General features: G+C 46.1%; 1 protein-coding gene across 1 annotated transcript in view; it reads right to left on the bottom strand.

Moving 5' to 3' along the window:
• Window positions 1-5,682: 5,682 nt before the first annotated feature.
• Window positions 5,683-21,053, bottom strand: part of LOC119951527 (oocyte zinc finger protein XlCOF6-like) — a 94,426-nt gene continuing 79,055 nt past the window's right edge. Inside the window, exon 2 of the mRNA XM_038774727.1 lies at window positions 5,683-8,181. Coding sequence (XP_038630655.1) covers window positions 7,246-8,181 — 936 coding nt within the window. The 3' untranslated portion in view covers window positions 5,683-7,245. The remainder of the gene's footprint in view (window positions 8,182-21,053) is intronic.

The following is a 21,053-nucleotide window of genomic DNA, read 5'->3' as shown; positions in this document are numbered from 1 at the left end:
GACAAATCATTTCTGGAAACCGAAGTACAACATACCCACCGGTTCCCCTTCCTCCAGTTCCTCATGACTTCCAATAGATTGGTTAAGTGTGATCCCTCTTGCAAAACCATGTGAGTCGGCCTGATTATCTTCATTTTTTCCAAGTGGCCTCTTATGACATCTTTATCAATGGCTTCTAACATTTTCCTTGTGACATATGTTAAGCTAACTGGTCTGTAGTTATCTGCGTTCTGTCTCCCTTTATGAATAAAGGATTTACATTCACTATTTTCCAATCTAATGAAATTTTACACAAACCCGGGGAATTTTAGAAAATTGAACAACTATCTCACTAGCCACTTCTGTTCAGACCCCAGAATGAAGTCCAGTAGGACCTGGGGGCTTGTCAGCCCACAGCTCCAACAATTTGCTCAGTACCATTTCCCTGGTGATTGAATTTTTTCAGAGTTTGTCACAAACTTCCCTTTTCTGATCTATAGCTGTTTCTGGGTTATTCTCTACATCCTCTACAGTGAAGACTAATGTGAAATTCCAGTTGAATTAATCTGCCACCTCCTTATTTTTCATTATTAATTCCTAGACACACTTTCTATAAGGCCAGCACTCAATTTGTTAGCTCTTTCCTTTTTTTTTATAAACGCCCACAGAAATCCTTATTGTCTATCTTTATATTTCGAGCTAGCTTTCCCTTATACTCTAATTTTTCTTTCCTTATCAATCCTTTGGACATTTTTTGCCATTTGTTCATATTCTGTCCAGTATTCTGACCTGCTGCTCATCGTTGCACATTTATCAGACCATACGAAATAGGAACCCTCGAGCCTGCTCCACCTTTCATTCATAATCATGGCTGATCCAACATTCCTCATGTCCACTTTCCTACCCTTTCCCCGTAACCCTTGATTCCCTGACTGATCAAGAATCTATCTCAGCCTTAAATATGCACAAGGACTCTGTCCCCACAGCTCTCTGTGGCAAAGAGTTCCAAAGACTCATAATCCTCTGGGAGAAAAATTATCCCCATCTCAGTCTTAAGTGGACACCTCTATATTCTGAGACTATGTCCTCTGGTCAACTCTCCCACGAGGGGAAACATCCTCTCAGCATTTGCCCCGGCAAGCCCCTTAAAAATCCTTTATGTTTCAATGAGATCACCTCTCATTGTTCTAAACTCCAATGAGTAGAGTCGCAACTTGTTTAACCTTTGCTCATAAGACAATCCCTCCATACCAGGGATCATCTAGTGAACCTTCCCTGAACTGCCTCCAATAAATGTATAACTTTCCTAAGCTTAAAACAAGGATGGTGAGCCCTCCAAGATCACTTTAGCTAACTCTGCATTCATGCCCTCGGAATTGCCCTTTCTTAGTATAAAATACTAGTCTTGGACCCATTAGAACATAGAACAATACAGCACAGAACAGACCCTTCGGCCCTCAATGTTGTGCTGAGCCATGATCACCCTACTCAAACCCACGTATCCACCCTATACCCATAACCCAACAACCCCCCCCTTAACCTTACTTTTTACGACACTACGGGCAATTTATCATGGCCAATCCACCTAACCCGCACATCTTTGGACTGTGGGAGGAAACCGGAGCACCCGGAGGAAACCCACGCACACAGGGGGAGGACGTGCAGACTCCACACAGACAGTGACCCAGCCGGGAATCGAACCTGGGACCCTGGAGCTGTGAAGCATTTATGCTAACCACCATGCTACCCTGCTGCCCATTCTTCTCTCCCTCAAACTAAAATTTAATCATATTATGATTGCTGTGACCGAGGAACACCTTCGCTATGAGGTCATTAATTTATCATGTCTCATGGGACACAGGTCCTGTATACCCTGCTGATTGGATCCAGAACAGGCCACTGCAAGATCCTGAAACCTATCTGTGAACTCCCCATCGAGGCTATATTTGGCCATCTGATTTTTCCAGCGGATATATAAATTTAAATCCCCCATAGTTATCCCCATATCTTTCTGACAAGCTCCCATTATTTCTTCTCTTGAATTCCGTCCTATCATGTGATTACAATCAGGGGCCTGTTCACCACTCCCAAACCTCTTGCCTTTATCATTTCTCACCTTGACCTTCTACATCCTCATTTCTTGAACTTGGGCCATCTTTCCCTAATGCGCTAATACCATAATTCAGTGCCACCCATCCACCTTTTCCTAGCTTCCTGTGCTTCTTAAATGCCATGTATCTTTCAATATTCAGCTAGTCTGTTTCTCGCGAAAGCCCCAGTAAGCATTAATAACGTCAGATTTTGTCAATGGTTACGCTTTGTCTATTTAACTTCCAGTTGGGAATCCGATTTTAATCATCAGGTCTACCTGGATAGAAGGTCCATGTGATTCACATTGCTATGGAGATGGGCTTTCACTGAGGATGCAGGCATAGGAAGCCACTGTAGCATCGACTGAAAGGTCCTGTTAAAGCTGGGTCTGAATCTCACAGACAGATCCGTCTGTTAGGATTCAAGAGAGAGGGGCAGATTAAGGCTACAAGTCTCTATGATTCATCACATAGGAATCTGGATGGGACCTTATGCTTAGTTGAAAAGACCACAATCACGAGGATTCAAAATAAGACTGGAATATCCACTTTACTTGAGATGGAGGTAAAATCTCCACGAGAACCTTCACTGTGAAAGACAGTTCTGGGGTTAAAGTTCCCCAGATTGGTAAAGGAAATGAATGGGAGTAAACCATCTGAAGCAAAGAATCGCTTTGGTTCTGGGAGACTGGAGTGTCCACTACGAGGAAAAAGTGAAGTATAACCAGGAGTGGGATTTTTAGTTTAGGGGCCTCACGGTAGCATAGGGGCCTCACGGTAGCATAGTGGTTAGCATCAATGCTTCACAGCTCCAGGGTCCCAGGTTCGATTCCCGGCTGGGTCACTGTCTGTGTGGAGTCTGCACGTCCTCCCCGTGTGTGCGTGGGTTTCCTCCGGGTGCTCCGGTTTCCTCCCACAGTCCAAAGATGTGCGGGTTAGGTGGATTGGCCATGCTAAATTGCCCGTAGTGTAAGGTTAATGGGGGGATTGTTGGGTTACGGGTATACGGGTTACGTGGGTTTAAGTAGGGTGATCATTGCTCGGCACAACATCGAGGGCCGAAGGGCCTGTTCTGTGCTGTACTGTTCTATAATCTGTTTATTAAGGTATACGTTTCCTGAAAAACTAGTGTTTACTCATTGTTCCTTTTAGTTAGTTTGTTTCCGTAAATGTCATAAAACTTCTAATCTTGTTGTGTTATCTTTTAATTTGTTCACTGGAAATTTGAATTTTGTGAGAAGTTACTGATCTTTACAGATTTCTTTTTTAAATTAAGGGGCAATTTGGCGTGGCCAGTCCACCTACCCTACACATCTTTGGGTTGTGGGGCTGGACCCACGTAGACACAGGGAGAAGGTGCAAACTCTTTTAGAACATTGAACATACAGTGCAGAAGGAGGCCATTCGGCCCATCGAGCCTGCACCGACCCACATTAAGCCCTAACATCCACACTTTCCCCGTAACCCACTTACCTCTCTTAACCTTTTTGGTCACTAAGGGCAATTTATCATGGCCAATCCACCTAACCTGCACATCTTTGGACTGCGGGAGGAAACCGGAGCACCCGGATGAAACCCACACAGACACGGGGAGAACGTGCAGACTCCGCACAGACAGTGACCCAGCAGGGAATCGAACCTGGGACCCTGGTGTTGTGAAGCCACAATGCTATCCACTTGTGCTACCTTGCTGCCCAGAGATTCTAACAGTTATTCTCGAAGTTTTGACTTCCCATTTGAGCCTCGGGCACTTTTCTGTCTGTATTGCTCGTGTCAATGACAGCCAGGCGACGGAGCTGGGGGCTGAATTTAGCTGAGAATAACGGGGCCTGTGCCCCAGTTGGGAAACTGCCATGGGCGTCGCACTAATAGAGAGACAGGAAGGTGCTGGAGGACTGACTGGGAAATGGGCCTCCAACTAATCGGGGCTCGGGATAGGGAAACCAGGGCGGAAGGTGACCTGACCACCGGGGTTCAGTTCCCGTGTCCAAAGCGGGGAGTCACGGGAACAGGGTACAGAGGAGCCGAAGAGAAACGATTTGCGTCCAGAACTTTGTGAACATCCTTTTACTCTGGTTGTCTTTGATCCTCAAGTCATTTTCTGTCTATTTTTAAAACCATGTCTCATTAAACTTTTACCAGTTTAAAAATATTTTATTTTACAGTAATTATCATGATAAAATTGATGTACTTTAGGGAAAGTGGGTGAGAGGTGTTGACAGCCTCTTTAACAGAAAGTGAGTCCCTCGAGGGTAATTGGCAAAGGAGCCAAAGGGGTGATGAGATTGTATTTTTGACACTGACAACTTAAATGAACCCTTTCTCCCCTTTTCTCAAACTCTGAAATGATTCACAGTATTGGTGGCAGCAACTAGATTATTTTCAGTACCAAGGAGGGGCAGCACGGTAGCATAGTGGTTAGCATAGTTGCTTCACAGCTCCAGGGTCCCAGGTTCGATTCCCTGCTGGGTCACTGTCTGTGCGGAGTCTGCATGTTCTCCCCGTGTCTGCGTGGGTTTCCTCCGGGTGCTCCGGTTTCTAGATGTGCAGGTTAGCTGGATTGGCCATGATAAATTGCCCTTAGTGTCCAAAAAGGTTGGGTTGGGTTACAGGGATGTGGTGGAGGCGTAGGCTTAAGTAGGGTGCTCTTTCCAAGGGCTGGTGCAAGCTCAATGGGCCGAATAGCCTCCTTCTGCACTGTAAATTCTATGACACGCTAATTTTTTAAAAATATATTCGTTCAAGGGATGTGGGTGTCGCTGGGTGGGTCAGCATTGTCCCCAATTGCCCTTGAGGACCAGTGAACCAGATCAATGGTTTCATGGTCATCAATAGACTTTTCATTACAGATTTTTATTGAATTCAAATTTCACCATCTGCAATGATGGGACCCAGAGTACTCTGGGTCTCTGGATTACTAGTCCAGTGACAATAACACTACGCCACGGCCTATCCTAATGTCTGACCAGTAATATCCAAAGTGCAGCAGCATTACCATTACACTCTGGGTAGAAGCACCATCTCCAGGTAAATGCTCCCTGCTCTGCCCCAGAATCCATGGTCCCAGTCAGTGGAATATGTAAAACCTCAACAAATCTCTGTGCTCGGGGAATCCCTTCTTATACTTTATTACATCACAAAGTCTATGGAGACTGATTTAACCCAATCATTGCCAAGTTAACATTTGAATGGACCAATTACAAAGCCTGTCATTGAACCATCTGTACCCGCCCAAGCCACGTCAAACTCTCAAACAATTGTCTTCCCCACGCTCCGTCCCCGGTACAGGGAGTCAGCATTCCCATGCCAAGCAGTGAAAACATGGTGGCCTTGACACCCAGGTGTTGTCAAGGATTCCAGGCACTCTTGTTTTCTCTGTCCTGTATCTCCCTGTTCCCACACAGCAAGTCGTCTTTTCTCAGCTCTGCTCGATTTCTGCTGGAGTTTGGTCCCTTTTACACCTTTCAGATCAATAAAACATTTGGTCAGTGAAGACCCAAACCACAATTTCCCATCCTGTCACCTGTCAACCATCCTTACCCAGAGCGGAACCACAACAGGAATAAAAACAGGAGAAGTGTAACAATCAAATTCAAAATAAATCCACAGCCAGTCATAGAATTTAATTTAATGTTCACTAATTAGCAAGAAAACACGAAGCAGGGGGTCCCCCACGATTCTTACAGCCCACACCCACGGTAAAGTATTCCAATTAATTTATTGTCCAGGGCAACATATTCGCAATACCTTAAAAACAGAAATTAAACATTCCCATCTGATGCCAGGTATTAACAGATTCTGTTTGTTCTCTATTGTCAATGTCAGGCTAGAATTGTTCATGTTGGGGCAAAGGAATTTGAGGGGAGATTTGATAGCAGTGGACAACATTATGGCAGATTTAGGTGAGGCGGTAAAGAAAAGCTGTTCCCAATAGCTGATGGGACAAGGATGAGGGGGACACAGATTACAGGTTTTGGGCAAAAGATGCAGTGGGCTGGGGGAATACGAGGAAGAATATTTTAATGCAGCGAATGGCAATGACCTGGAACTCGCTGCCAGTGAAGGGGGTGGAAATGAAGACAATGGAGGATTTCAAACGGAAATTGTATTGACATTTGAGGAAACTAAACTTGCAGAGCGACAGGGATAGAATGGGGCATGGGACTGATTGGTTTGCTCCAGAGAACCAACAAGGAATCGAAGGGCTGAATGGCCTCCTTCTCTGCCCTGATTCAAAGGGAACAATTCCAGCTGCTCTAGTCTCTCAACTCACTTGAAGTCCCTCATCCCTGGTGCCATTCTCGTAAATCTCCTCGGCACCCTCTCGGAGAACTTCACATCTTTCCTAAAGTGTGGGGCCCATATATAGGGTTCCATTCCAGAGGGATAGAATTGAAAAGCAGGGAGGTTATGTTCAACTTGTTTAGAGCCAGGGTCAGACTACACTGGGAGCACTTTCAACATTTGTCATCTCCATTCAGAAAAAGGAAATAGAGGCACTGGAGAAGGTGCAACATTGATTCACAAGAATAATACCAAAACTGAGAGCATTTCACCCTCAGGAAAGGCTGGGGCTGCTTTTCTCTAGAAAAGAGAAGACTGAAGGGTGATGTGTTGGAAGTATTTAAGATAATGAAGGGGTTCAATAATCCAATAGGGATTTGATGAGCAACCTCGAGTGGTGAGAATGTGGAACTCACTACCACAGCGAGTGGTTGAGGTGAACAGCATGAATACATTGAAGGGGAAGCTAGATACATACATGAGGGAGAAAGGAATAGAAGGATATGCTGATGGGGGAGATGAAGAGGGGTGGGTGGAGGCTCATGTGACGCATAAATACTGACAGAGACCAATTGAGCCGACTGGCCTGGCCTGGCCCTGTGCTGTAGACTTAATGGAACAGAGACAAATGTATTTATCTTAGGTCTACCTGTAGTGGGGGGAAACACTATTTACTATCCAGGATAAAATACACATCCTTCATCAGATTTTGTGGAAATCTGCTCTCCCAGGCTCAAAGAGCATCAGCCCACTGGAAGCAAAGTTGTGAGACCGGCCAGTCCAGCAGAAAGAAACCCTCCGACCCTCCCACTTCACCAAATGTCAGAGTGAACATGGTTCAGTCCTGGATGTGGTTAACAGCAGCAATAACAGCAGAATCCAACCCCTGTCATTATCTGTGAACTCGCTGGTGTGTCCACAGGTGGGATGACCGTCTAAACCTTTTGGCACACTGAGAGCAGCTGAACGGCCTCTCCCCAGTGTGAATGCGCTGGTGGATCATGAGATCCGTAGAGTTTTTAAAGACACCACCACAATCAAAGCATTTAAAAGGTCTCTCATTGGTGTGACTGCGCTGGTGTCTCAGCAAGCTGGATGACTGAGTGAATCCTTTCCCACACTCAGAACATGTGAAGGGTCTCTCCCCAGTGTGAACCCGCTGGTGTGTCAGTAGGGCTGATGACGTCCGGAACCTCTTTGGACAGTGAAAGCAGCTGAACGGCCTCTCCTCAGTGTGAATGCGCTGGTGAATCATCAGGCCAGCAGTGCTTTTGAAGCCACTCCCACAATCGGAGCATTTAAAGGGTTTCTCGTTGGTGTGAATGCCCTGGTGTCTCAGCAGGTTCGACGACTGAGTGAAGCCTTTTCCACACACAGAGCAGGTGAACGGTCTTTCCCCAGTGTGAACTGGCTGGTGTCTCAGCAGGTTGGACAACTGAGTGAATCCTTTCCCACACTCAGTACAGGTGAACGGCCTTGCCCCCGTATGAACTCTCTGGTGTTTCCAAAGGGCTGAGGAATCACTGAATACCTTCCCACACTGCGAACAGGTGAATGGCCTCTCTCCGGTGTGAACTCGTTGGTGGTTTTGCAGGGTGGATAACTGAGTGAATCCCTTCCTGCACTGGGAACAGGTAAATGGCCTCTCACCAGTGTGACTGCGCTGATGAATTTCCAGCTCACATGGGGATCTGAATCCCTTCCCACATTCCCCACATTTCCATGGTTTCAGCATACTTGTGTCTCCACAGGTTTGACGATCAGTTAAAATCTTGTCCACACAAAGGACACGGATACGGTCTCTCCCCGCTGTGAATGGTGCAATGTTTTTTCAGACTGTGTAACCGTTTAAAGCTCTCTCCACAGTCAGTGCTCTCGAACACTCACTCGGCTTTGTGAGTCTCGGTGCTTTTCCAGTCACTAAGATGTTCAAAATCTTTTCCCAAAGACTAACAGTTCTCTTTCCACATTCACAGGCCAACGATATTCAGGTGCTGAGGGGATGGAGTGAATCTGTTAAATGTTGATGTGAAGTTTGATTCCAGTTTCCCATCTGCAAATCTTCCCTTGTAATACCCTGAAGAAAGAGTTTACAAAAATCATGGCTGTCAAGCGCAGATAGAAATTCAGAACAGACAATTCTCGTTTCCGTGGAACAAATTTTCCTCTTATTCCCTTGAAGTAGTAAATCTCCATCCCACGCACTCTCCCTCCTGCCTGGGCTGAAATCCGAAACCATCCCATCTCACCATTTTTTTCCTCCACTCCCAGTTTTTTCTCTCTCTCCTCTGCCTGGGTTCAGCTCACCAGCTCCCTGTCTGCAGACTGAATAAAACCATTGAATCTTAATGGGGGGTGGAGGAAGGTTGGGGCCTCCAGCGGGTGTTTGTGAATCCTCCCCACCCACCTCCCAGGTTTTCCTTCCTTCCCAGAGATCAGAATCCTCATTGATTTGAGCCCAAAGTGGAATCTCTGATTTATTGTCCCCCTCCCCCATCCAGAACAATGGGACCAGGGGGCGGGGCTGGAGGACTGAGACAGACACCTGGTCCCCCAACCAATCAGAGTGAACGAGGGGCGGAGCTTAACCTCGTTTCCGTCCCGCGCCCACAGCCCATTCGCTCAACCAAAATGGCGGCCGTTAACTTGGCCGCGGGAGGGAGAAGCCCTGCACCGATCAACCACGGCCCGAACAATTATAAAATATGTTCCCAAACCCTCCCACCCACCTCCTAATTTTCTCACGGCTTCTACGGAACGAACAGGCCCAACAATCCCAATCTCTTCTCTAATGCCTTCTCGAAACACCGGGACATTGAGCTAAAAGCTGCAATGCGCATGTCCAAAGGTGATGGGTAGCATGGGTATGTGCAAGGCTCACCCGACCTTCAGGCTCAGGAGTTGACCAATGGGACGACTGGAAGACCTCCAGCCAATCAGTTCTTTGTGTGAATGAAGATGAGCTTCACACAAGCTGAAACCTCCTCCTGTCTCCAACCTCTAAAAATAAAACACTTTATTTTCTCCCCCTTTCCATTTCTTTTCTCATTCTCACCTTCAATTGGTCATTTGCAGAAGGGAAAGGAAGTGAATCCAGGAAGGATGCAGACTCTGGAAAGTTTGGCCCAGGTCTCTCCTTTGCTCTCTCAGCTTGACACATTTATTTGTCTGGCTAAAGGGATGGTCTATTTCCCAATGTTCAGTTAAAGGGGTGGTATTGTAGGGCAGCATGGTAGCACAAATAACTGTGACTTCACAGCGCCAGGGTCCCAGGTTCGATACCCCGCTGGGTCACGGTCTGTGCATAGTCTGCACGTTCTCCCCGTGTCTGCGTGGGTTTCTTCCGGGTGCTCCAGTTTCCTCTCACAGTCAGCAGGTTAGGTAGATTGGCCCGACTAAATTGCCCATTGTGTCTAAAAAGGTGAGGAGGGGCTATTGGGTTACAGGGATCGGGTGGAAGAGAGGGCTTAACTGGGGCGGGGCAGACTCAATGGGCTGAATGGCCTCCTGCACTGTATGTTCTATGTTCCCCAGGAGATGGCTGATATTTATGGTGACAGTAAATTAGTATCGGACAGAGATATGTCTAATGTTATATGCTACATATTAGATATGTACTGTTTAGTTCAGTTGGCTGGACAGCTGGTTTGTGATGCAGAACAAGGACACAAGCATGGGTTGAATTCCCGTACCGGCTGAGATTATTCTGAATCATGCCCCTTGTCTGAGGTTTGGCGATGCTCAGGTTAAATCACCACCAGGCAGCTCTCTCCCCTCAAAGGGGAAAGCAGCCTATGGTTATCAAGAACTATGGCAACTTCACTTCATTCACTGAGATATATTATTTATGATTATGCAATAAAATACATTTACTGTTATTTCTAGTTTTGTAATATAGTACTGTTATATATTTCAAGTCATAGCATCATTACAGCACAGGAATCCATTCAGTAACTCCATGCCGACTCTCTGTTGAATAATCCAGTCAGTTCCATCCCCCCCCTCTATATTCCCACTTCCTGCAAGTTTAGTTCCTTCAAGTTCCCAACCAATTTCATTTTGAAATTGTTGATCATCTCCAATTCCTTCACCTCATTGGCAGCGAGTTCCAGATCCACACCAATTGCTGCTTAAATAAAGTTCTCACTGTGGGATGGGATTCAAATCCCCATTCAAGCTGGAGGTTCATTGTCGCAGTCACGCTGGGGAGAGGTCATTCACCTGCTCCAAGTGTGGGAAGGGATTCGCTAGTTCATTCCACATGCTGACACACCAGCGAGTTCACACCGGGGAGAGGCCGTTCACCAGCTCTGTGTAGAAAGGGATTCAGTGATTCGTCAAACCTGCTGATGCACCAGCGAGTTCATACTGGGGGAAGGTGGCTCATCTGCTCTGATTGTGGGAAGGATTTCACTCAGTTATCACACCTGCAAACACACCAGTGAGTTCACCTGCTCCCAGTGTGGGATGGGATTCACCAATTCATCCAACTTGCTGAGACATCAGCGCATTCAAACCAGGGAGAGGCTGTTCACCTGCTCCGAGTGTTGGAAGGGATTCAGTAATTCATCTGACCGGCAGAAACACAGGCGACTTCACACCGGGGAGAGGCCGTTCACTTGTTTTGAGTGTGGGAAGGGATTCTGTTATTCATCCAGCCTGCTGACTCACCAGAGAGTTCACACCACAAAGAGAGTGTTCATGTGTTGCGAGTGTGAGAAAGGATTCACTGATTCATCCACCTGCTAAGTTACCAGCTGGTTCCCACCGGGAAGAGGCCATTTACCTGCTCAGAGTGTGGGTAGGGATTCATTCGGTCGTCCACCCTGCAGAGACACCAGCGAGTTCACAAACAAGCACAGGGTTTGGATTCTGCTGCTATTACTGCTGATGGACTGGTCAGTCTCTCGACTTGGCTTCCGCTAGGCTGATGTTTCTCCAGCTCTGTTGCAAAAATTTAGATTCAAATTTCATATGATTCACAGAAGGAAAGTTTACTTTGTAGATAAATGGTATTTAGTTTGTATTTCTGTCTTGAACTCAAAACATGTCACAGTGCTGTGTGAAAGGCTGTGGTGAATAGATGGTTGTCTTGTTTTAATTATCTGGGTGCGTCTCACAGGAAAAAAAAGAAACATTTGGTCTCCTCTTGTTTGCATCTAACTTGGGAGTTAAGGTAAATGAGCTGGAAGATTTGCCTAGCTTGGAGTTAGAGGACTTGGGTGACTGTGTGGAATTTGCATGTTCTCTGTGTCTACGTGGGTTTCCTTTGGGTGCTCTGATTTCCTCCCACAGTTCAAAGATGTGCAGTGTAGGTAGATTGATCATGCTAAGATTGCCCCTTAGTGTCCAAAGTTTGAGTGGCGTTAAGGAGTTATGAGAATAGGGCGGGGGAGTGGGTCTAGGCAGAGTGCTCTTCTGGAGGCTCGGTGCAGATTAGGTGGACAAAGTGGCCTCTTTCTGCACTGTAGGGGTTCTGTGATATCTACAGTCACCTTCACAGTGAAAGTCTTGTGGAGAAAGCAATCAACTTGAACATTTAGCTTGGAAAGATTACTAAGAAGCTGTGGGAGCAGGCTTGGAAAGCAGTCTCTCTGTTCAAAATCAGGGCTAGAGGTTAGTGAGGCTCGAGGCTTGAGCTGAGGAATCCAGAGGCATGGAATCCTGAAGAAAGATTTGAGGGTCAATTCACCAAAAGCTAATCGAAATATGCCGAGGAATCCTTAGAAAAGTAATTGGCAAGTGGAGGAGAAATCATGGTAAATTCCAGATGGCTGTGGCATACGTTTAGACTTGTCCTGGATAAAGTAAAATAAGAATTGACCAATGTGTCAGGGAACACTTGGGTGGAACTAAATGTAGAATAGGACTAATAACGTAAATAATTACTAAACACAGTGGTAGGTTAGCAGTGCTTACTTTCTTCAGTTTTGTTTAATTTACATTAAAGTTGTTGTTGATTAAAGGAATATAATATTGTAGTTCAGTTGTTTCAGTTAATTACTGAGTGTTCGGATTTCTCTTTAAATATTAACAGTCCCGACTGGGATTATAACAGCCTGGGAGTGAACATTTCCACTGAACTTATCAACAACAGCTGATGAAGGACATTTATTTTATCCTGGATAGTAAATAGTGTTCCTCCTACCACTGCAGGTAGATCGAAAATAAATACAGCTGTCTTTGTTCCATTGAGTCTACAGCACAGGACTAGGCCAGTCGGCTCAATTGGCCTCCGTCAGTATTTAGGCTCCACATGAGCCTCCACCCACCCCTCTTCATTGCCCTCATCAGCATCTCCTTCTATTCCTTTCTCCCTCATGTATGTATCTAGCTTCCCCTTCGATGTATTCATGCTGTTCACCTCAACTACTCGCTGTGGTAGCGAGTTCCACATTCTCACAACTCGCTGGGTAAAGAGGTTTCTCATCGAATCCCTCATGTATCTGTGATTCAGTTAAGAAACAAACTGGTGAAAGAAAAGATACTGTTGGAACAATTCATAGGATTTACAGTGCAGAAGGAGGTCATTCGGCCCATCGAGTCTGCACCGGCTCCTTGAAAGAGCACCCTACAAAGCCCACATCTCCACCCCATCCCCACAACCCAGTATCCCCACCCAACACGAAGGGTAATTTTGAACACTAAGGGCAATTTAGCATGGCTGATTCACCTAACCTGCACGTCTTTGGACTGTAGGAGGAAACTGGAGCACCCGGAGGAAACCCACGCACACACAGGGAGAACGTGCAAACTCCGCACAGACAGTGACCCAGCCGGGAATCGAACCTTGGACCCTGGAGCTGTGAAGCAATTGTGCTAACCAAACCATCATGCTACCGAGCTGCCCAATTCTAGTAACGGACACTACGGAGGCAGCAAAAGCTTTTGCAGAATTTTCAAATCAAACGCCGAAACAGAAAACACGAAAACCTGATACAGAACACGTGGAAGTTAAATTTGAGAGTGTTCCAGCCTGAAACGCTGGTTTCTCCGTGTGTATGTTTTTGGATATTAGTGAGAATTGTCTGTGAGAACCCAAACCTCTCTTTCATTAAACAACAATAAAAGTATTTATTAAAGTAGAAGAAAGATAATGGAAGATTACAAAGAACAATCTTATACTTCAGCACTTTAACAGTGAGCACATAGTCCCTCTGATGGGAATCGACTATTTCCTGGTAGATCTGATAGGTAAAAGAAGGCTATTTAGTGTAAATATTAAGCCCCAGTTTTAATACCCATTTTTAAAATGAGGATTTCAGTCCTCATAGCCTCAGGCCGTGATAAAACACACAGCTTCAACAGAGACTCAAAAGCCTGACACATGCATAAACTAATTGGAGATTAAAACAACATTTTCACTAAGCAAGATGAAAAACCTATTGTTCTAGTAAACATATTTTCAAAGTCAGTTTGACATTAAGAAATGAGCTGTACCAGTAATCAGATCAAGGGCGAAGCAGGCACCATAGCAACATGAAGGCACCATTGTTCATAATGTGGATAAAGCAAAGTCAGCAGAAAACCAGTAGAAACCAGTCTTGATAATAGCACAGAATCACATTCCATAACATACACAAATATTCAAACATAAAACATTCAGAACTTCTGTTGTACATAAAGGATTGCCAGCTAACCATCGAATCAAATGTATTTCATTCTAACCCAAACCAATTAGGATGACATAGAGGTGTAGATAGATGCCTAAAGTCTGATAAGACTCTCCTTAAACATGATGGTCCGTACGGCCATCTTTATCCAGGATCATTCTATACTTTGACAAAGAGTCATCGAACTTGAAACGTTAGCTCTTTTCTCTCCCTACAGATGCTGCCAGAGTTGCTGAGATTTTCCAGCATTGTCCCTTTCGTTTCATTCTATACTTTGATCTAACTACTCACTATCCTTATTTTCATATTTTCACTTTTCCACTCTAACTCTTGAAGTAAACGCAAGCTGTTTTGCCATAAGCAAGAAACCATTTCTGTATTTTGAAAGTTAAATTGTTTATAAGTTACTTCTCTTTAAGTTCTTTTGCCAGCCGAACTTTATTGAGAATAAATTTAAGTTCCTCTCAATTGTAATCAAATAGAGGCAATAAAGGTTCTTGTTTGCATCCGAGAAGTTTAACTCCAATTTCTACTGAGTTTTAGTGTCGCAAGACTTCACTAATTCCGCATGGTAGATCTCTTCACCCTCAAAGACTAGAATATAGAACAGTACAGCACAGGAACAGGCCCTGGACCTCCACGCCTGCGCTGATCATAATGCCTGTCTAAAATAATATCTTTTGCACTTCTGGGATCCATATCCCTCTATTACCATCCTACTTCATGTATTCATCAAGATGCCTCTTAAACGTCGTTGTTGTATTTGCTTCCACCACCTCCCCCAGCAGCACGTTCCAGGCACTCTCCACCCTCTGTATAAAATCACCTGCCTCACACATAGAAGATCATAGAATTTACAGTGCAGAAGGAGGCCATTCGGCCCATCAAGTCTGCATCGGCTCCTGGAAAGAACACCCTATCCAAGGTTAACACCTCCACCCTATCCCCATAACCCAGTAACCCCACCCAACACTAAGGGACACTAAGGGCAATTTAGCATGGCCAATCCACCTAACCTGCACATCTTTGGATTGTGGGAGGAAACCGGAGCACCCGGAGGAAACCCACGCACACACGGGGAGGATGTGCAGACTCCGCACAGACAGTGACCCAAGCCGGAATCGAACCTGGGACCCTGGAGCTGTGAAGCAATTGTGCTATCCACAATGCTACCATGCTGCCCACATCTCCTCTAAACTTTTCCTTTGCACCTTAAATATGCCCCCCAGTCTCCACCCTGGGAAAAAGCATCTATTCCATCCATGGCACTCATCATTTTGACAATCTCTATCAGGTCTCCCCTCAACCTCTGTCGTTCTAGTGAAAATAATCTGAGTTTATCCAACCTCTCCTTATAGCTAACGTCCTCCATACCAGGCAACATCCTGTTAAACCTCTTCGGTAACCTCCCCAAACTATCCACATCCTTCTGGTAGTGTGGCGACTAGAATTGTACACAATATTCCTGGTGTGGCCTAACTACGGTTCTATACAGCTTCAGCATGACTTGCCAATTTTTATACTCAATTCCCTTCCAATGAAAGCAAGCATGCTGTATGCCTTCTTGACTACTTTATCCACCTCCATTGCCACTTTCAGTCCTCTGTGGACTTGTACGCCCAGATCTCTCTGCCTGTCAATACTCATAAGGATTCTGCCATTCACTGTATAATTCCCACTGGATTGAACTCCATCTGCCATTTCTCTGCCCAAGTCTCCAACCGATCTGTATCCTGCTGTATCCTCTGACGGCACGGTAGCACAATGGTTAGCATAGTTGCTGCACAGCTCCAGGGTCCCAGGTTCGATTCCCGGCTTGGGTCACTGTCTGTGCACGCTCTCCCTGTGTCTGCGTAGGTTTCCGCTGGGTGCTCCGGGTTCCACCCACAGTCCAAAGATGGGCCATGCTAAATTGCCCTTAATGTCCAAAAAAGGTTAGATGGGGTTACTGGGTTACAGGAACAGGGTGGAGATGTGGGCTCAGGTGGGATGATCTTTCCAAGGAGCGTTGCAGACTCGATGGGCCGAATGGCCTCCTTCTGCACTGTAAATTCTATTATTCCGACAATCCTCTTCACTATCTGCAACTCCACCAAACTTTGTGTTGTCCGCAAACTTACTAATCAGACCAGCTACATTTTCCTCCAAATCAGTTATATATACTACAACCAACAACAGTTCCAGCACTGATCCGTGCAGAACACCACGAGTCACAGCCTTCCATTCAGAAAAGCACCCTTCCATTGCTACTCTCTGTCTTCTATGATAGAGGCCGTTCTGCATCCGTTTTGTCAACTGACCCCCTGATCCCGTGTGCCTTCACCTTTTGTACCAGTCTGCCATGAGGGACCTTGACAAAGGCTTTACTGAATTCCATGTAAATAACATCCACCGCCCGCCCGCCCCTCATCAATCACCTTGGTCACTTCCTCAAAAAACTCAATCAAGTTAGTGGCACACAACCTCCCCTTCACAAAACCATGTTGTCTATCACTAATAAATCAATTTGTTTCCAATCCTCCCCTTCACAAAACCATGCTGCCGATCGCTAATAAGTCCATGTTTTTCCAAATGGGAGTAAATCCTGTCCCTAGGAATTTTTTTCAGTAATTATCCTGCCACTAAAGTAAGGCTTACCAGCCTATAATTTCCTGGATTATCCCTTCTTCAACAAAAGAACAACATTGACTATTCTCCAGCCCGCCAGGACATCACCTGTAGCCAATGAGGATACAAAGATTTCTGTTTGGAAAACCAAAAATATATATTTCTCCCCTAATTCTAAACTCTACTGAGACCCCTCCATTTCCCAAACAACAACCATAAATCTATTGGTCAAATCTAGCCAGTAATTACCGCACGGTACGGCCTTAGTGACCAGGACATGGGAATGGTCTTTGGTCTAGTGAAGAAAATTATCTTTTGCACAAACTGGCCTTTTGTCTTCAGCACTTTATCTCTAGTTGATCTGTTTCCTGGGAATGGCTGTCCAATTCCCTCTGCGGATGTTTCTTCAACATCTCATCTGTGACCAGCCTGCTTCCTGGCTCACAGCACTTTGACTATTGAATGTATCAATTGCAAAGAACACCCTATTCTTTCCTGTTCCTTCTGTTCTCTTAGTTGCTGCCCAGACATGGTTTACAAAGTACTTGGCTGTTTGATTTTACTTGTGCAAAAAACAAGACATTCATTTTAATAGCATCCTACCATACAGATCTCAGAATGAGCAGAAAGAGTTAATGACCATTCACACTGAACTGAATGGTCCTGTTTGTGAGATACAGGATACAGCTGGGAAAAAAAAATCAAAAGACCAGTCACAACCTCAGAACGATTGGTGTAAACTGATTGGTGAAATGTGTGGAAGGTTCAAAGTATCAGAAAGAAAATGCAAGATCCAAAACGAGGAGGCTGTTGATGTTGCTCAGAAATAATTCAATGGAATCCGATCTGAATGGGATCAGGAGAAACTGACAGATTGAGAATTGTTTAAAGCTCGGACCGAACGAGAATATCAAACCTTTCTGCGTTAGCAGAAACAGCATCTGGATAATGTTCTTAAAGTGGCCCAAGGAAGATCTTGGTCAAATAAAGAACCAGTTCTTGGTTCAAAAAGAAGCCATTTTCAACTTATCTCAAAAAGAGAATTTAAAATGTTTAATGAAATGAAAATCGCTGATTGTCACAAGTAGGCTTCAAATGAAGTTACTGTGAAAAGCCCCTAGTCGCCACATTCCGGCGCCTGTTCGGGGAGGCTGTTACGGGAATTGAACCGTGCTGCTGGCCTGCCTTGGTCTGCTTTCAAAGCCAGCGAATTAGCCCTGTGCTAAACAACCCCTTAAATGAACTTTAATCTGAAACTATGAATTAGGAACAGCAGTTTGCCATTTGGCAAAATAAAGATATTTTCAGTCGGACCTGAAACTCCTGTTAATTGTTCCCCAGTCATTCCTATTAGTGCTGTTCCAATTCTGTCTTTTGTTGTGATATCTAGATCTGCTAAAGATTCTTTTTTTTTTAATGTATTTACTCAAAGTTTTTCAATAATTTTACAAAACACTCCAAAACGGAAAATAATACAAAGAAAAAAGGGCAACATGCCAACCAAACAGAATAACTTAACCCTCTAAACGATAAACATTTTAACAAGTTAACACCCAACTCAAAGCAAAATAGGGCAAGCGCCCCTTACAAAAAGGAAAATAAATCAGCCCCCCTCCCCCCCCCCAACCGGTTGCTGCTGTTGTTTACCTCCACCTAACGTTCCGCGAGAAAGTCTAGGAACGGTTGTCACTGCCTGGAGAACCCCTGCAAGGACCCACGTGAGGCAAACTTTACCTTCTCCAACCTGAGAAACCCCACCATGTCATTGATCCAAGCCTCCACACTTGGGTGCTTCGCGTCCCTCCACATCAACAAGAGCCTTCTCCAGGCTACCAAGGAGGCAAAGGCCAGAACTCCGGCCTCTTTCGACTCCTGCACTCCCGGATCTTCTGATACCCCAAATATCGCTATCCCCCAGCTCGGTTTTACCCGAGTGTCCAAGACCTTGGACATGACCTTTGCAAAGCCCTTCCAGAACTCTGCAAGCACCGGGCAAGCCCAGAGCATATGGTCGTGGTTATCTGGGCTCCCCGAACACACCTCACACACCTGTCCTCCACCCCAAAAAACTTACTCATCCTCACCCCTGTCATATGCGCCCACTTTAAACTGGAACAGGCTGAGCCTGGTGCAAGATGAGGAGGAATTGACCCTGGCCAGGGCGTCAGCCCATAGGCCCTCATCCAGCTCCTTCCCCAGCTCCTCTTCCTACTTGCCCCTCAGCTCCTCCACCGATGCTTCCGCCGCCTCCTGCAGCTCCTGGTATATCTCCGAGATCTTACCCTCTCCGACCCACACGCCCGAGATCACCCTGTCCTGTATCCTTCGGGCAGGCAGCAACGGGAATTCCCCTACCTGCCTCCTGACAAACGCCCGAACCTGCATGTACCTGAAGGCATTTCCCAGGGGAACCCAAATTTCTCCTCCAGTGCCCTCAAACTGGCAAAAGTCCCGTCAATGAATAAATCCCTCAGCCTTCTAATTCCCGCCCAGTGCCAGCTTCGGAACCCACCATCTATCCTGCCTGGAGCAAACCTATGGTTGTTTCGTATCGGGGACCAGACTGAGGCCCCCGTCTCCCCACTGTGCCGCCTCCATTGCCCCCAAATCCTCAGCGTCGCCGCCACCACCAGGCTCGTGGTATACCGCATCACCAGTGCCCCCAGGCTAGTACCTACCGCCTCTAGTCTTTTCCATTCCGCCCCCTCTCCCTCCATCATCCATTTCCGAATCACCGACACGTTTGCTGCCCAGTAGTAGCTGCACAGATTCGGCAGCGCCAACCCACCCCCCCACCCGACTGCGCGCCAAGAACAGTCTCTTAACCCTCAGGGTCTTATTGGCCCACACAAATCCCATGATACTCTTGCTCACTCGCTTGAAAAAGGCCTTAGGGATGAGGATGGGCAGGCACTGAAACACGAACAAGAACCTAGGGAGGACTGTCACCTTGACAGACTGCACCCTGCTCTTGGCCACCTGAATACCCAAATACCGAAAACTTCTCTCCACCATCTTGAGCGGCAGCTCCTCCAACCTCTTTTCCTGGCCCCTCGCATGCACCACAAAGAGCTCGCTCTTCCCAACATTCAGCTTATATCCCGAGAAGTCTCCAAACTCCCTAAGGGCCTGCATATCCTCCCCCATCCCCTCTACCGGATCTGCGATATATAGAAGGTCATCCGCGTATAGTGAGACACGGTGCTCCTCCCCCCCTCCGGACCAAACCCCTCCAGCTTCTGGACTCCCTCAGCGCCATGGCCAGTGGCTGAATCGGCAAGGCAAACAGCAGGGGCGACAGGGGGCACCCCTGCCTCGTTCCACGGTATAGTCTAAAGTACTCTGACCTCAACCGGTTCGTCGATACCCTCGCCACCGTGGCCTGGTATAACAATTTAACCCAGCCTATGAACCCCTCCCCAAACCCAAACCTGCCCAGCACCTCCCACAGGTATTCCGACTCCACTAAAGATTCTTTCAACCTCATTTGAAACCTGTCAAAGTCCAACTGTGCATCATAGACATCCAATAGATCATCTTTCTTGTAAACCCTAATGGAAAATCCAAACTTTAATCAGGATCCAACTGACGGGCGCCCAGTTCCCAGAATACTTTGCTTCTGATTTTCCTTTTGTTAGGAAGTGAGAATGCCAAGGCCAGACCTTGTTTCCTCCTTGGTAGGGACATGGCCCGAGTCCACATCGCCACTTCATTTTCCACTGGTCGTATGGCTCAGGTTGAAAGACTTGGTGAATCCTTTCCCACACTCAGAGCAGGTGAACGGCCTCACCCCAGTGTGAATGCGTCGATGAAGTTCCAGCTAAGATGAGGCTTTGTATCCCACCACAGTCCCTACATTTCCATTGGGCAGGTGGTTATGAGACTCTCAAGGTTTGATAATTAGTTGACGTCTCAGCTCATACACACAGAACACGAGTACGGTCTCTTCCCATTGTGAATGGTGCGATGTTTTTCAGGCTGTGAAACTGGTTCAAGCTCTTTCCACAGTCAGTTCACTGGAACAGTCTCACTCAGGTGTGTGTGTGTCTCGGTGCTTTTCCAGTCACACTGATGTTTAAAATCTTTCAAGGGAGACAAAACAAACATTTTTCCCTCTCGACTCAAAGGCCAATGATATTCAGGCCCTGTGAAACTGAATGCCTCTGTCAGATGCTGACATGATATCTGGCTTGAGAGTTCTGTCTGTAAATTTCCTCCTTTAAACATCCTGTTAAAGGAGTTTCCAAAAATAATTACTCAGTACAGGATAGAAATTCTGTTTTTTATGGAATATTCTTTCCCCTCTCGTTCCCCAAAAGCTGTCAATCCCCATCCCACAAACTCTCCCTTCATTCTAGCCAGACAAATAAATGTGTCAAGCTGAGGGAGCAAAGGATGGCAATGTCTTTAAGAGAGAGAGAGAGAGACTTGGGCCAAGCTTTGCAGAGTCTGCACCCTCCCTGGATTCACTTCCTTTCCC

This window comes from Scyliorhinus canicula, chromosome 17, assembly GCF_902713615.1.
Source record: "Scyliorhinus canicula chromosome 17, sScyCan1.1, whole genome shotgun sequence".
Taxonomy (NCBI): Eukaryota; Metazoa; Chordata; class Chondrichthyes; order Carcharhiniformes; family Scyliorhinidae; genus Scyliorhinus; species Scyliorhinus canicula.
This window is presented reverse-complemented; position numbering and strand designations above follow the sequence as displayed.